Here is a 17,546-nt window from a genome sequence, read left to right on the forward strand (position 1 = left end):
AACATTAAGAATAGAAAATTTCGAAAAAAAAGAGTAAAAAAATTATATGAAAAAAAGTTAAATGACATTAAGAATTTATATATGATAAGAATAACTACATTCAAGGTTAATATGCCAAATGGTACTTGGTATAAAAGTTCTACTTATATATTTTTTTGTTAGTACCTAAGTTTAACACTATTAAGTTTAAAAATTTTACACAATCAGCACTTGACAAGTGCTTTTTTTCAAATTTTTTTAAGGGGGTTAACTTTGATAGTGTTTAAAGAAATAGCACATTGAAGTTTTCATGCCAAACTCAGGTACATTAACCCTTACTTCAGGAATTAAAACACAAGGACCGGGCGAATGAGACATAAGCGGAATAAGGGACGTGGCGAGATTGGATTGTATTGAATAAAATTGATAAACTGTTCACTTAATTGATTAGAAAATACTTTGCAGAGGAAGTTGACGAATAAGTAAAGAGCCTCAAAAATCCTTCGAGTATTGTGAGTTACCCAATCTTCCCCTCCTGCAATTAACCAAGCGAAAACCCCTTTTATCCACCATCATGAATCCTCCTAAACCCGTCTTTTTTACCAAAGTCCAACGCCAACACCTTTCGCTCCAGCGCCGCCTCGAAGACCTCCGCCGTTCTAATGACACCGCCAACAATACCTCTTATTCCCATTCTGCTAAGCCCTCCTCCGACTCCTACGACCGCCGCGACCTCGAACGGCAGCGGGAGAGGGATCGCGAATCCGACCGGAGGAACCGTGAACGTGAGAGGGAGGAGGAAGCCAAGGCTCGAGAGCGGGCGCGGTTGGATAAGCTAGCTGAGAGGGAAAGGGAAAAGGAATTGGATAAGCTAGCTGCAATTAAGAAGCAGTACCTCGGATCCAAAAAGCCTAAAAAGAGGGTTATTAAACCTAGCGAGAAATTTAGGTTTTCTCTCGATTGGGAGAACACCGAAGATACTTCCGGAGACATGAATTCTTTGTACAGAAACCCTCACGAAGCACTGCTTTTGTTTGACCGAGGGTTTAGGGCTGGAATGGATCGCAGGGACCAGAAAAAGCTGGCCGCCAAAAATGAGGAGATGAGAGAAGAGATTAGAAAAAAAGAAGGGGTTGAAGAGAAGCCGGAGGAAGCCGTGGTGCAGAGGTTAAAAGAAGCTGCAGCTAATACTTACGATACATTCGATATGAGAGTTGATAAGCATTGGTCTGAAAAGAAGCTTGAAGAAATGACTGAACGTGACTGGAGGTTTTTTAGGGAAGATTTCAACACTTCCCATGAAGGGTCGAAGATTCCACGGCCAATGAGGAGTTGGAGTGAGAGTAAATTGAGTTCCGAGTTGTTGAAAGCTGTGGAGAGTGTAGGGTATAAGAAGCCTTCCCCGTTACAGATGGCTGCGATTCTTCTAGGATTGCAGCAAAGGGATGTGATTGGGATCGCCGAGACAGGATTCGGTAAGACTGCTGCTTTTGTTTGGCCAATGCTTTCTTATATTTCTAGATTACCTCCTAGTGAAGAGAATGAAGCTGAGGGGCCATACACTGTTGTTATGGCCCCAACTCGTGAACTTGCTCAACAAATTGAAGATGAAACTATGAAGTTTGCGCATTATTTGGGTATTAAGGTCGTTCCTATTGTTGGTGATCAGTCAATAGAGGAACAACGGTTTAGGATTAGACAAGGGTGTGAGGTTGTTATTGCTATGCCTGGTCGGTTGCTGGATTGTTTAGAGAGGCGGTATGCTGTCTTCAATCAGTGCAATTATGTGGTTCTTGATGAGGCTGATAGGATGATAGATTCGGGTTTTGAGCCCCAAGTTGTGGGTGTATTGGATGCTACGCCATCTAGTAATTTGAAACCAGAGAATGAAGATGAGGAGCTAGATGAAAAAAGGATATATAGGACTAGTTATATGTTTAGTGCTGCAATGCCTCCAGCTGTGGAGCGGCTAGCTAGGAAGCATTTGAGGAATCCTGTTGTGGTCACTATTGGTACTGCTGGAAAGGCTACTGATTTAATTTCTAAACATGTGATAATGATGAAGGAATCAGAGAAGTTTCCAAGATTGCAGAAATTGCTTGATGATCTTGGGGACAAGACAGCAATCGTGTTTGTCAATACTAAGAAGAATGCTGATACTATTTCTAAGAATCTGGATAAGGCTGGTTATAAGGTAACAACTTTGCATGGTGGAAGATCGCAGGAGCAGAAGGAAATTAGCCTTGACGGTTTTAGGGCCAAGAGATTCAATGTTCTTGTTGCTACAGATGTTGCAGGGCGTGAGATTGATATTCCTGATGTGGCTAACGTCATTAACTATGATATGCCGAATAGTATTGAAATGTACACACATTGTATTAGAAGAACAGGACGTGCAGGCAAAACTGGTCTGGCCACAACATTTTTGACTCTCCATGACACTGATGTCTTCTTTGATCATAAGCAGATGCTTGTTCAAAGTGGCAGCCCTGTCCCTCCTGAGCTGGCAAAGCATGAAGCTTCTAAGTTTAAACCAGGAACAATTCCTGATAGACCTCCTAGGCGCAATGACACTGTTTTTGCTCACTGAGAGTTTTTATTGACATGTGAAAATTCAAGCCCCCAATTTGCTTAGCTGTAGTATGGTATTGTAGTTGCCAATATATTGATCATTGCTGCTCACAAGTAATTGCACTGGCATTCCAATTGTAAAATTTGAACTTGGTATTTGTCAACTTTACTTTAAAGTGCTGCAGCAGTACTTGGTAATAGGAAGATGTTGAACTTTTTGAAATATTTTTCATTTGAGGTTACTGATTTCTATTTTATTTCTTTAGGATAGTAACATTTGTAGAAGCTATAATGTAGGGTTGCTTGTTTCACTGTTTCATGTTTGCTAACATTTAATTTTATGTTCCAAAGGAAAAAAAATAAAAAATAAAAAAACTACGTGATCCAAGCATGCAGGACTGAAGAAGGGAAGAAGAAATATCTCCGTTATATATGCTTATTATAGGTAGATGTGCATGAAAGGCATTATAAGTGTTTTGAATGACAATTTGAATTGACTATCCCTCATTGCATGCTTGTGACATATTAAGTAGAGCATGAGAAAGTTACTGCCTTTGTAGCAGTCAGGTATTCACCAATAGATTGAATGTAACTTATATGGGTAAGACATTAGGGGTAGGATATTTTGTGAATGTAAGAATGATTATATTGGCTTGGAACAGAAGCCTTTACTTCGTGATAGAATATTTAGTATTTAAGAACTTTCTTGCAACGTTGGTGGTTTTCAAGTTACAAGGTTTCCTGGAAAGATGTACTAGGTGATATAGTTCAGAGTAGCAAAATTACAAACCTAGAGTGTTCTGGGAACAAAAGGCTGTGTTCTAGGAGTTGCTTTTGTTCAAGGTTTTTTGTCTAATTCTTCTTGATTATTGTACTGAATCGCGTGTTTTGAGATTAACTTTTCATTTTTCATACCAAATATTGGCTGAATCCTTGTGTTTTGAGATTATATATATATATATATTAAAATTTTGAAGATTTTTACAGCCAAAAATTGTGTCGTTAAATTTCTTCAATAACTTTTTGAAAAGTCTTACACCTTAATTTGGAAAACAATGAGCCTGTGTAATTTTTTTTAGCATAATAATAATAATAATAACGATGATCAATTAAATGATATTTTACTCAAATATTTCAACCATTTAAATCGAATTAAAACTACAATTTTTCTATCAAAAAACTAAGATGCATAAAGTCTAAATGAAGATAATTTAAAACTAAAACCTAATATTCATAGAGTAAAAAACAAAATCTGATTCAAGCTTCTAATAAAATCCAAAAACTTGAAAAAAAATCAAGTTATAAAGTTTTTTCCTCAAAATGAACTGCTTTATGAAAATAAATAGTAAAAAGATTCGAAATTGTAATGAAATGAAAATTTGTGAGTAATATTAATCTGAAGGAAATATTAGTAATACAATAGGAAAAGAATAGTCTCAAATTAACATAGAAGAAACACAGTTAATTAAACATGAAATGAAATATAATGTAAAAGTAAAGATGAAATTTAATAGTGAGTATATTAACAGTCAAGTTTAATTAAAATAATATAAAATATTATTATTTAGTGCTCCTTCAAAAATATTATTATATAGTGTTATCAATGGCAAAATGAGGGGCTAGTAGGGCTCGACCCCCATAAAATAAAATAAAAATTCTATATGGATCCTTCAAAATTTTTAAAATTTTAAATTAGTAAAAATAAAATTATACTTTAGTCCCCTTTAAAAATATAAAAAGTTGATTTAATCTTTTAAAAATTTTAAAGATATGGTCTCTTAAAAATGGTAGAATTGTATTTTTTCTATCGTAAAAATTAAAATTTAATTTCGGCCCCTAAAAAGATTTTTGGTTTTGCTCGTGGATGTTAATGAATTTAAAATGATAATCAAACAAGATCAATTAAGCTAAATAGATATAATTTAGTAATATTTATTAGAAAAATTAATTGCATGATTGCTAATAAAATGAAAATGAAAATAAAAAATAAAGGAAAAAATATTAAAAATTGTAAAATAAAAAAAATGTATTTTATAGATAGTGTCTATATTAAAAAGTAATTTAATATTTACAAATTATTATATGGTGTAACTAGATTTGAAAATTTTTTGAGTGTAATTATAATTAAATTTTGTAAAAAATTATAATAACTATAATAATATTTATTATGAAAAACTAACTAAATGATTGCTAAAAAAAATCAAAAAACCAAAATATTACAAAAATATAAAACAAAGAACTAATTTTTCTAAATAATTGTAACAATAAAAAGACATCTGATAGATAATAAAAATTACTTCATAAAAAAATATTATTACTTAAATAATAGGAAAAAATATTGCATAGTAATGCTTAGCTTAAATAAAAAATTATATATAAAAAAAACATGAAACTTAATACACAAATCAAAACTATCAAAATATTGTTTAGAAAAACTACTAACATATTAAATATAGCTCACAAAATTAGATATTATTCTATTTGTGGTACTAATTAAATTAAAGGAAAAACATTAAAAAAAATTGGTGTAACTAAAATAGTGACTATAAAAGGATTTCTCTTTTCACTTTGATCCTAAAAGAGAAAATTAGAAAACTACAAAAACTTCCTCACTTTGATCCTAGAAAACAAAACAAGTTAGAAAAACATAAAATTTGGAGAATCTGTGCATTGATAGGAAAATGAGAATAATCTTATACACAAATGTTAACACCTAAATTCATTAAACAAGTTTAATGAGGATTAAATTGAATAGATTACAAAGTAACTAGCTAATTTAATAAAAAAAGTGAAAAATGGGTGTTTAATAAGAATAATAAATCAAGAAATTGAAATTTTCATTTGGGTTTAACGGAAGTAATAAAATTTTATAATAATTTAAAATATAATTATAATCCTACAAAAATAAAAATATAAAGGGAAAAAAAAGTCGATTTTGATTCAGTTTATTCCATAAGACTCCCTTAGTAGTTATTTTATATATTATATGAATATAAATATAATAATAGATAAAGAGTCTGCCTCTCTGGCACGAAACTCGTCTGCCTCTCTAGTACGAAATTAGTTTTTTATTTTTCGTCTGTTTTAAGCCAGTCTTGACGGTGGCTACCTGCCAGAATTCTTCTCTCACCCGTCAGAGCAACACGCATAAAGGGGATCTCAGTCAAGACCTGCAATCATGGAAATAGAATTCGCTGAATTAACACTTGATGAAGAAGGAGAAGCAATTTTACAAGTACAAATTGAGCCGAGTTTGGAAAGGGAAGAACGAAATTTTCCTCTAGTGGGCTATTTTTTAACAGCAAGTATTATTCACTTTCCAGCAATAAAAATGTAACACCCCTTACCCGTATCCAAGGCCGGAACAGAGTACGAGGCATTACCAGACTTAACAATACATATAGACAAAAACCGGGCCATAAAATTTCATTTAATTCATAACTTTTCGAACACATGCATAACAAACAAAGCTAACTATATCATCACATCAAAACATAGGACATTGCACGATTAATTAAACTTATAAACCATAATGGATAAGGACCACATCTCATGATTTTATACGATAACTCAATGCAGATTGATACGTATGGTCAAAATCATAGTAAAAATAAATATCACAAACCAACTTCCTATACATGCCACTCACTTGATATTTCTAATATTTGAATTAATTTTCTCAAAAATGATAGTTTGATAGTGTGATTTTGCCTCTGACGATCTCCAACCCCGAGCCGACCTGCCAATACTAAAAAAATGGAGAGGATGGGTAAGCTTTACGCTTAGTAAGTTCATATGAAAATAATAAGCAATTATTACCATGCTTTTCAAGATAAAACACTATAATTGTACAATTACACATATTCAGGACACGCTGTTTTCTGAAGTCCTGGTGTTAAAAAAAATCATATCTCAAGTTACAAAACTCAAAATCAAATTCCATAAATTTTATATGAAACTAGACTCATATGTCTACTTACTAATTTTTTTCTAGAATTTTTGGTCAGGCCATTTAGTACAGTTTATTATTTAAAGTCTCCCCTATTTCAGGGTATGACTACTCTGACCCTGTGCACTACGAACCAAATTTCTCCCTTTACAGGATTCCAACAACCATTCCGTTTTTTTCCCTTAAAATTAGATTCAATAAGGAATCCATGCATGTAAGGTATGACTCTCAATAATTTTTTTACAATTTACGGTGAATTTCTAAAGTCAGAACAGGGGATCTCGAATTCATTCAGACCCTATTTCACAAGAATTCAAATATCACACAATATAGAATTCTTTTGCTTTTTCTATTTCTTTCATGTGAAAATAGACTCATTAATATTTATTTCCATATTTTTTTTAAAATTTAATTCAACTTACACAATTTTTGGTGAATTTTCAAACTCATGCACTGCTGCTGTCTAATACTATTTTACTACTAAAGTTCACTTTTACACAATTTCACTTAATCCATTCCATTTTACCGAGGTTCGCTCAAATATTGAGCATATTGCTCATAAATTCAAATAAAAATATACTTGTACTTGTTCATCACATAATCACTTTCACATGTATTTTCATTTAATCGATTTCCAGTTGAACTCATCGGAATAATAACAGATACACAATTGCCTGCACATTTTCCCATTTCCACACTTGTAGCTGAAGCTATCTGTACGCATAGTAGCCTGCACTTAGTACTACACATGCAACCAACAGTCTGGTACACGTAGGAGCCTGCACTTAGTACTACACACGTGATCACAGTTTTCGAGTACGCATAGTAGCCTGCACTTAGTACTCCACATGCGACCTCACAATAGATCATTCGTATCGTTTTTATTCCGAAGGTTCAATCGGGAAATTCCTCATTTTTCAACATTTTACTAAATTGTCCGTAATCAATTTAAATTTATAATTTACATCAAATAACCATTTGATAGGCAGCCACATTTCATATGATATCAAAATATAATAAAATAAAAAGAATCGATAGATTATTTATGTACGAATTTACTCGAAGTGTCGATCTCACTATCCATAGTACCAATTGTCCATTCATAGTATAATAAGACAGAACTCAAATATCAAATCAGCTTTTAAGAATTTACATAACATATATCACATATTTCATATATCACTTGTCATGTATCTTCATTTTCTTGCATTTCATGTAACATTCTTTCATGTCATATTTCCACATCATAAACACCATTCCATTAACTTTTTCAATATATTAAATCATAAAATATATGCAATAATAGTAAGAAATATAATTCAAACATAACATTGCATTATTATTATCATACGAACTTACCTCGATCCAGAAACAGCAATTTACCATTTTAGTCCATAACCTTGTATTTTCCCGATTTAAGCCCGAATCTCGATTTCCTTCATCTATAATATCACATTTAGCCTAATAATTAGTCACACTATCCATACGGGTCCAAAAATCATATTTTAAAAATTTTCATTTTGACCCCTAAACTTTTGCATATTTTCACTTTTGCCCCAAGGTTCGGAAATTAAACTTCATCCTATTTTCTTATGTTTTATGGCATGCTGATCATTTTTCCCTTCTATGGAAACATCAAATTCTCACTCTATCATGTACTTATGACTATTAGGTATTTTTACCGATTAAGCCATTTTGCTCGTTTTCACTTAAAACCGAGTAGCACAAGTTATCTAACATAATTTAAAACCTCATATTCTATCATAAAACACTAAAATACACAAATTTCACCTATGGGTATTTTTCCAAATATGAACCCTAGGTTGAATTATTGCTAGCATAAGCTAAATCAAGTTACCAGGACTCCAAAAACGTAAAAATCATTAAAAACGAGGCTAGAACAGACTTACAATCGAGTTTGGAAGCTTGGAAACCCTAGCCATGGAGTCTCCCTTGGTATACACGTCCATGGTGAAGAAGATGTGCAAAATTGGCTTTTAATTTTGTATTTTAATTCATTTTACCCCTAAATGACCAAAATGCCCTTACTACTAAACTTTCCAAAAATTCCATTCATGACCAATATTTGTCCATAAACTTTGAAATTGGTCAAATTGCTATTTAAGACCTCCTAATTAATATTTCAAAGCAATTTCATACTAGAAACTTCTAGAATGCAAGTTTTGTAACTTATTCAATTTAGTCCCTAACTTCAAATTAAGCACTTTATGCATAGAATTTCTTCACGAAATTTTCATACAATCATGCAATCATATCATATACCTCAAAATAATTATTTAAATAATTATTTCTATCTCGAATTTGTGGTCACAAAACCACTATTCCGATTAGGCCCTAATTCGGGATATTACAGAAAAGCACCATGGCAAATCTATGGCACCCAGTTAGAGGTGTTCAGATCCGAGATCTTGGGGAAAAACATTTTATGTTTCAATTTTTTTATGTTATGGATATGGGCAGAGTTTTAAAAGGATCTCCATGGACCTTCAATAATCATCTCCTGATTCTTCACACACTACAAAGGGGGGAGGATCCATTAAAAATCCCTTTAATTTTTACTCCTTTTTGGGTACAGATCCATGATATTCTAATAGGGTTTTTTTCAAAAAATTTGGCAAGGCAACTGGGTGATTTTTTGGGCCAATTTTTGGAGAATGATAGCTCAGATCTGGGGAAAGCCAGAAGGAATTTTATGAGAATTTGAGTCTAATTGGACGTCCGTTAATCATTAAAAAGGAAAAAGGAGGTGTATTTTGCAAGGAACTGCTCATATATCAGATTCAAATATGAAAGGCTAACTCTTTTTTGTTTCTATTGTGGTCGCCTGGGTCATAAAGATTCTTATTGTGAAGCAAAAATGTCGTTGGGGGTGGAAGTGGCAGTTATGGGCTAGGATCTGTCTTTGAGAGCGCAATCTAAAAGAGCATTAGCAATGAACAATATCTGGTTACGTGAAGATGGAGAAGACGAAATGGATGCAAGTCTCATCACCAGGCGCAACTTAGAAAATAGGCCATGAGGAGTGAGGACTAAGTCAGAAATTAGAGTCTCAATTGATCCCGTTTTGGGGATTAACTTGCAAGGTATTTGTCCCTCTTCATCAAAATGGAGGGAAAATTTAATGGCCAAACAAACCCATTCAGCAATGGAACATGATTTGGAGGAAATGGTGCTAATTGGAGAGGAAGGAAAAAAAAGACATCAAGGAGAAAGTGCAAACCAAACAATAAGAGAAGAATGCAACATTGCAAGAATGCAACATTGCAACAGCAAGAAGTAGGAGATTGTTGGAAAATAACCTTTTTATCATCGGCGGCTGCCAAAAGGCAAGCCGAACGACCACAATGGAAATCTTAAGTTGGAATGTCCGTGGTTTGGGGAACCCACGGATTATTCGCAGGCTTCGGCATACGCTGAAGACACATATTCCCCAAATGGTCTTCTTCATAAAGACGAAGATAAATAAAATATAGATGGAACGAGGGCGAAGAAGTTGTGGTCTTATCAATGGCATTAATGTGGATCTCGATGGTCCAAGAGGAGGTTTATGTTTGGCTTGGAAAGGCAATGTTTTTATTACGCTTCAGAGCTTCTAAAAAAGGAACATTAACATACTCATTGACGACCATAATAATGGATAGCAATAGAGATTTACAGGCTTCTACGGTTCTCCTTATGCACAAAATAAGGATGGATCATGGAACCTACTAAAGAATTTGAGAAGCAATGAGGAACTCCATTGGTTTTTTTGTGGAGATTTTAATGAAATCATGTATGGTTTCGAAAAAAAGGAAGGCTACCTAGAGAAGAAAAAAGAACGGAAGTTTTCCATAACGCTCTAGAAGATTGTCAACTGATGAATGTAAGCTATTTTGGAAATTGGTTTACTTGGGAAAGGGGGAATTTACCAAAAACAAATATTCGAAAGCGTTTGGACAGAGGCGTGGCCAACGAGAATTGGATGTCTAAGTTTCCTGAAACCACCATTCAACATTTGGTGCACTCGATCTCTGATCATTGCCCTCTTTTAATCACCACAAAAAAAAAGAAGATAATAGGATGAGTTGGAAAACTTTAAATTCGAAGCATGGTGGGTCTTGGTGGAATCATTCGAAACTAAAGTTAAACTCATGTGGGAAACAACATCAGGTGATCTTTTACAGAAGCTGGATTGCCTTAGAAAGGGCTTGGATAAATGGGCTGTACAAATCTGTTTATCTAGAAAACAGAAAAAAGAACTCTTGGCTTCAAAGTTGTTTGATTTTATGGAAATTGAGAGGAGTGATAATAATTTAGCAGAGCTGATTGACACGAAGTTGCAATTGAACTTTGAGATTGATAAAGATGAAAGATATTAGAAGCAAAGAGCTAGAGTAAATTGGCTAAAAGTTGGGGACAGAAATACAGTTTTTTTTCATAGTCTCGCAGCACAAAGATGACGAAAAAATTACATTCAGAAATTACAGAATACAAATAGAAGAGAGACGGAAGATTTGCAAGAAATGGCAGAAACCGCTAAATCCTATTTCTAGGAATATACAAAGGAGGAGATTTGGGAGGCACTAACAAGTATGGGCGCTACAAAAGCACCAGGTAAAGATGGTTTTCCAGCCTTGTTTTTTCAAAAATGTTGGCATATTTTTTAGGACGAGGTCTCAATTTTCTGTCTTCAACATCTGAATGGAAGCATGAAGGTTAGTCTAATTAATACCACGCATATTATGCTTATTCCTAAAAAAATTAAATCCAATCAACCTCTCTCATTTTCGTCCTATTAGCTTATGTAATGTCATTTATAAAATAATGGCAAAGACTATTGCTAATCATTTTAAAGGAGTTTTGGAGAAGTGCATTGACGATGCACAGAGTGCTTTTGTGCTAGGAAGATTAATTTTAGATAACGTATTATTGGCATTCGAAATTTTACATACCCTAAAGAGGAAAAAAATAGGGAAAAGGGATTGATGGCAGTTAAACTGGATACGAGTAAAGTATATGATAGAGTCGAATGGACTTTTGTACAGGAGATGATGAGGAAAATGGGTTTTGACCCAAATTGGATCGATTCTATTATGAAATGTGTATCTACTATTTCCTATTCAGTGGTACTTAATGGCCAGACTGGAGACATGTTTCATCCGACATGAGGATTATGACAAGGTGACCATTTGAGTCTATTTCTATTTTTGATTTGCGGAAAAGGCTTATCTAGCCTAATGAGACTGGCACTTCGAGAAGGGCACTTAAAAGGGGTTAAGGAGAACAAAAAAGGTCCACAAATATCACATTTGCTATTTGTAGATGATTGCATTTTATTCGAAGAGGCTACTGAAAGGGGAGCTGGTTTCTTAAAAAAAATTCTACGCGAGCATGGAAACTGTTCAGGACAAGAAGTCAATTTTGATAATTCTACGGTTTTCTTTAGCTCTAACATCCGAGAGAAAGAAAAGAGACTAATTACTCGCATACTCGGAGTACGAAGTTCAAATGATCCAGAGCATTACCTTGGATTACCGAATATGGTGGGCAGAAGGAAAAAAGAGGCATTTCAAAACTTAAAAGATAGATTTAAACAGAGAATTGACAATTAAGTATTTGGCATCTCTCTCAATGTGGGAAAGAAGTTTTCATTAAGGCTATTCTTCAAGCTATCCCGACGCATACAATGGCCTATTTTTTACTTCATACAATGGCCTGTTTTTACTTTCTAAAACTTTATGTGCTGATCTTGAGAGCATTATTGCGAAATTCTGGTGGCATAAAGGTCATGGTCAAATGGGCGTTCATTGGTGTGCTTGGAATGATCTATGTATTGCAAAAGAAAAAGGGTGGTTTGGGTTTTCGAAGTCTTGATCAATTTAATATTGCTTTATTAGCCAAGCAAGGTTGGCGCCTTATTAATTTCCCAAATTCACAAGTATTAAAAGTTAAATATTATCCAAACTCAGGTTTCATCCATGCACAATTAGGGAATTTACCTTCTCTTACCTGGAAAAGCGTTTGGGCAGCAAAAGGGTTACTGCAAGATGGTTTATGTTGGCGAGTTGGAAAAGGAGACCGAATTTCTGTTTGGAATTATCATTGGATTCCAGGAGTCGACATTGATAGAAGCAACGACAACACCAACAATACAGAAATTGAGTTAATTTTGGACTTAATTGAAGCAATAACAAGAAAGTGGAAAGCTGATCTAATTGAAAATACCTTTCTAAAAAATATTGCACAGAAGATTCTGCAAATTCCTCTGGCGAAAGAAGAAAATGACGATTTTCAAGTCTGGCGAGGATAACATTTTGGCGAATTTACAGCCAGAAGTGCCTATAAACTATTACAAGAGGCAACTATGGATCCTAGTGTTTTTTTAATACAGACTGAAACAAAAAATTTCTATAGGAAACTATGGAATTTACACCTCCCATAAAAAATTGCCATCACTATTTGGCGTCTTTCATGAAACTTTATTCCTACTCTAAAGAATTTAAGACTAAGAAGAGTGGCTTCTGATAGTTCCTGCCCTCGGTGTTGAAATACAGAAGAAGATAGCAACCAGTGTTTAGACAGTGCCCTACAACAACAGAAACATGGCAAAATATTAATCTCTCATGGGTCATAAATTCTGCTATTCCAAATCTGAAATTCTGTTAAATCTGTGGGATTGGCTTACCTGGGTTTTCACCATAAGTAACAGTAAACAATGTCGCCTTTTTCTGCTGTGCTGCATGGATTATATGAAGCTCTAGAAACCAGTTTGTTCATGAGAGGAAAACAATAGCAGGACGAGATTTATCAAAAAGAGTTCAAAGTTACATAGCAAAAATTGATGGATCGGAAGAAAAACCACATACTTTAGGTGATAACAGAAGACAGAGACAGATCACAAGAAATGTCAAAGCAACTATCTATTTTGATGCAGCATTCGACAGCAAATATTCAAGATCGACCTCGGCCCTGGTTGTGCGGGGGGAGATGGATGAGTTTCTAGCCTCAAAAATAGTACTCCACTCCGCTATATCGTCCCCGATCATGGCGGAGGCATATGCAAGATTACAAGCAGTGAAGTTAGGTATCTCACTGGGTTTTCAATCAATTGTTATAATAGGAGACTCCAAAACAGTTATAAAAAAATGCAACTCAACAGCAACAGACAAGTCAGTGTTAAGGGCGGTCATCCGAGATATTCAAAGAAAGAAACAATTTTTTCTAGAAAGCAACTTCCATTTTGTTAATAGATCAGAAAATGGTCAAGCCCATGAACTTGCAACAGAAGCTTTAAGAAAAGGAGAGGAAAAATACCTGGAGGAAGCAGCCTTCACTTGCCTTCAGCGCAGAAGATAGGAGAGATGGTTGAGAAACCCGAATTGAAGGAAATCTAGAGAAATCTGAAGACGAAGGGATAGCAGAAATGAAAAGCTCCTTGACAATTGCTATCGTTTGAACAGCTGGTCTAGGAACTCGAAACGTCAGATATTTAGTGGATAGTAGCTATTTGATACCGACTGGATGTAATGTTTGGATTTGACGTTTTCTGTTTCTTTAATTTTTCTGTTTATTTTGTTTTATTGTGGGCCTCTTGTCTTTTTGGGCCACCTTTTCTTTATTTATTTTCTACTTAGGGTCCAATTCCATTGATCCAAAAGTTTATGTTATTTATAATGTTACTCATTTTAAGAATAAATAAAATCCAGTCGAAATTTTTCAAAAAAAAATATTATTTGTTTGAATAGTCTTTAAAATATTTTATTAGTTTTAGTTTTCATTTTTATTTTAAAACATAAACTTATAGATTTCTTTTAAAGTTTCAAAATATTGAAATAAAATTAATATTAAAAATTTTAAACACAAAAAATATAATTATTAAATATAAATAAAATTAATTAGGCATAAATGGCATTTGCACATTAAACCCCAAATAATTAAAATATAATAATTAATTTAAAATTTTCTAAATTATTTTAAATTTTATTATCTAATTTATTCCTACTTTTAACTTTTAATGTTTAAATTTGTTGGGGATTGACCAGTATAAACAACAGACAAAAACACAAAGAGAAAAAAAATTGAGCACACAAATATTTACGTGGAAAAACTCCTCTAATGAAGAAGATAAAAAAACTACAGGTAAAGAAAACTTCACTAATTAGCAAACCAACGAAGCATACAAGCTGAAGAAAATAAACTTAAAAGAGCAAAACCCAAAACTCGGCTACAAAGCTCTCTCAAAAACTCTCCCCAAAACTCTTTATCAAATATTACATAAGAGATATTGAATTAACTCTCTAAAACAAGGTTACAAAGACCCTTTAAATAAGCTAATACTAAAGTCTCTGATACTAAAATTATTCAACATTGGCAACACTTAAAAAATCAATAATTTTTAAAATTTCAACATGAGTCGGGTAGTATTTAACACTGAAATTTCAAAAACATAAAAATTACAAAAGAATTGACTAATTTAACTAACCAATTGAAGTTGGAAAATTTGAAACCCTAAGCTCGTCTTTCTCCGTTCTTTCTTTTGCCCATTTTCTTTTTATTTTCTTTTGTTTCGTTTAGCTTCGTGGTTTTCTTTCTTTTTTCTTTTTATTCATGTACTTATTATTATAATAATAATATAATATATATACTTAAATATTAAGTAAACATATTTTATTAATATATATATGTATATTAAATTTACACATGTAATCATTAATACCATCCACTTGTTGAAATAAGGTTTAATTGCTTCTTTAGTCCTTTTAATATTTTTTCTATAATTTAACCATTCATGCAATTTACTTAACCAAAACCTGATTAACTACACAACTAACTTTGTAAATATTTTTAATAAATATTTACGAGTCCAATTTACGTGAACGGAGACTCGGAAATGCACTTTCTGACACCCCTAACTATCAAGTTGTTACACTTGCTTTCTGAACCTTACTCATTATCTAGTTTTTCCTTACTCAACAAGTTACCCTTCACATCCTCAAATGAGAGTTTATCTATATCATAAATTAGAGTTTCCTTAAAAGTTTTATACGAAGGGAGTAAAGAGCACAATAATAGCATAACTTGATGATCTTCATCATCTATGTTAACCTCGACATTCTTCAAATCATTAAAGAAAGTAACAAATTGACTTATGTGACCTCTAAGGTTATCAAATTTGGCCATACGGTACGTGTATAGGCATTATTTCAACACCAATTTTTTACAGAGCCTTCTCATCAAACTCTTCCAATTTTGACTGGTCTAGATTTTTGGGCTTTTACTCGATAACGACCCTTTTTAAGCCATTCTAAACTAGAATTGTCATCATTCAAACTTGCCATAAACTGAAATTTGTGATCCCATCTAACTTCTTGATATCATATCTAATTGTTGCCATCTCTAAACGGGTTGAATGTAGAATCCAAACCAAGATTTAATACCAATTTGTTGGGGATCAACCCATATAAACAACGAGCAAGAATGAAAAGAGAAAAGAAAATTGGGCACACAAATATTTTTGTGGAAAAACTCCTCCAATAAAAAGGATAAAAAACCACGAGTAACCAACGAAAAAGTACAAGATGGAGAAAATAAACCTTAAAGAGCAAAATCCAAAACCCGAATACAAAGCTTTATAAAAAACTCTCCCCAAAACTCTTCATCAAATCTCACATAAAAGATATTCAATTAACTCTCTAAAACAGAGTTACAAAGACATTTTAAATATGCTAATATTGAAGTCCTAATATAACTAAAATATTCATAAATTAATCAGAGTTCAATTGGGATAACATAGTAGAGTTTAGCTGGGAGAAAATACCCAATTTATGTAGGAACACATCGCCATATCGTGGCGTGGTTTATCAGCTCATCGTGAAGTCGTCCGTCTAGATGTCCCAGCGCTCCTTGTAATGCCCCAAAAATTTGCATATTTGTTTGTTAAATTTTGTCATAATTAAGTCTCTTTATCTGTGGCATTGCGCTCTAGTTATGTGTTGGCGGTCGTGGGTTTGAGTTTCAGCATAAGCAAAATGAATATATGTTTTTGCTACTTTGCAAAGTTAGTTAGTTTTGCTTTTGAAATATATATATTTTTATCCTTCTTTCCTCTCCCGTTCCCCTTTTTTTGTTCTTTCTCTTTTCTTTTTGTTCTTTTCTATTTTCTTTTTCTTCTTTTCTCTTTCACCGTATGGATTCTTAAATTATGCCTGTTAAATTTTTTCTGTTGTGTTCGAGAAAGTTTCGTTTTTCGTTGTTCTTTGACTAAAAGTTAATTCTGTAAGTTCTGCTAACATTTGTTTTTGTTCGCTTTTGGTCAAAAATTGATTTTCTGATTAAATTGCTTGAATTCTCTATCTAAATGTTCAATTGGTGTTCGTTAAAAGAAGGTCTCGTGGAAAACCACTCCCCAAATGCCTTAGGTTCGTGAATTGTTGCATCATACGAAAGTAATGGTTGTTTTTGAGTTGGGGTTTGCGTTGAAGTTTCAACATAGTTGGTTAAATGTCGTTTATGTGAACTGTTTCATTTTTATCATTGATTAAACTTTTGATTGTCATTTTTAGGGCTTTAGATAATTTCCCATTATTTTTACATCGAAACACTAACAGGTGTGTAACGGAAACCCATTTTTCTACAAGTTTCAAATGCTGAAAAACAAGGTTATCGACACCACATGGCCATGTGCCAAGCCATGTGGTAGGTCGTGTGGGTCACACAGTCGTGCGTCAGGCCGTGTAACTCACTGTTTATAAATCAAAGTCACACGAGCTAGGGACATGGGTGTGTCTCCAGGCCGTGTGAGAGATATTGTGTGTTTTAAGTCACACGAGCGTGTACTTAGCCGTGTGCTAGAACGTGTAACTCACTGTTTTGAGCCACACGGCTGTGTTTTAAGCTGTATGTGGTAAAGGGGTGAGCCACACGGGCGTGTGTTAGGCCGTATTGGCCACACGGGCCAGTTTTCCAAGCTGTGTGAATCCGCACGGGTGTGTGGGCTAAAATCTGAGATTTTTCGTTAGGACCATAAACGTCGTTCCAATCAAACGTA

At 33.6% G+C, this 17,546-nt stretch overlaps 1 protein-coding gene and 1 long non-coding RNA gene across 4 annotated transcripts; one reads left to right on the forward strand and one right to left on the reverse strand.

Moving 5' to 3' along the window:
* Positions 1 to 379: 379 nt before the first annotated feature.
* Positions 380 to 2,775, forward strand: LOC107903793 (DEAD-box ATP-dependent RNA helicase 21). Its single transcript, XM_016829961.2, has one exon. The coding sequence runs from the start codon at positions 554 to 556 to the stop codon at positions 2,567 to 2,569; it is 2,016 nt and encodes a 671-aa protein (XP_016685450.2). The 5' UTR covers positions 380 to 553; the 3' UTR covers positions 2,570 to 2,775.
* Positions 2,776 to 5,193: 2,418 nt separating this feature from the next.
* On the reverse strand, positions 5,194 to 14,039 carry LOC107903792 (uncharacterized). Of its 3 annotated transcripts, XR_001685961.2 has the most exons (6): positions 13,814 to 14,037; positions 13,185 to 13,526; positions 12,725 to 13,085; positions 7,859 to 12,585; positions 6,200 to 6,298; positions 5,194 to 5,720 (listed from the first exon to the last, which is right to left on the reverse strand). It is a non-coding gene; the product is annotated as an uncharacterized lncRNA (long non-coding RNA). The 3 variants fall into 3 exon arrangements; XR_001685960.2 differs by lacking the exons at positions 5,194 to 5,720; positions 6,200 to 6,298; positions 7,859 to 12,585 and having other exon boundaries at positions 12,712 to 13,085; positions 13,185 to 13,256; positions 13,366 to 13,526; positions 13,814 to 14,039; XR_001685959.2 differs by lacking the exons at positions 5,194 to 5,720; positions 6,200 to 6,298; positions 7,859 to 12,585 and having other exon boundaries at positions 12,712 to 13,085; positions 13,814 to 14,035.
* Between the last annotated feature and the right edge of the window lie 3,507 nt (positions 14,040 to 17,546).

The sequence above is a fragment of the Gossypium hirsutum genome, chromosome A10 (genome assembly GCF_007990345.1).
Source record: "Gossypium hirsutum isolate 1008001.06 chromosome A10, Gossypium_hirsutum_v2.1, whole genome shotgun sequence".
NCBI classification, from domain to species: domain Eukaryota; kingdom Viridiplantae; phylum Streptophyta; class Magnoliopsida; order Malvales; family Malvaceae; genus Gossypium; species Gossypium hirsutum.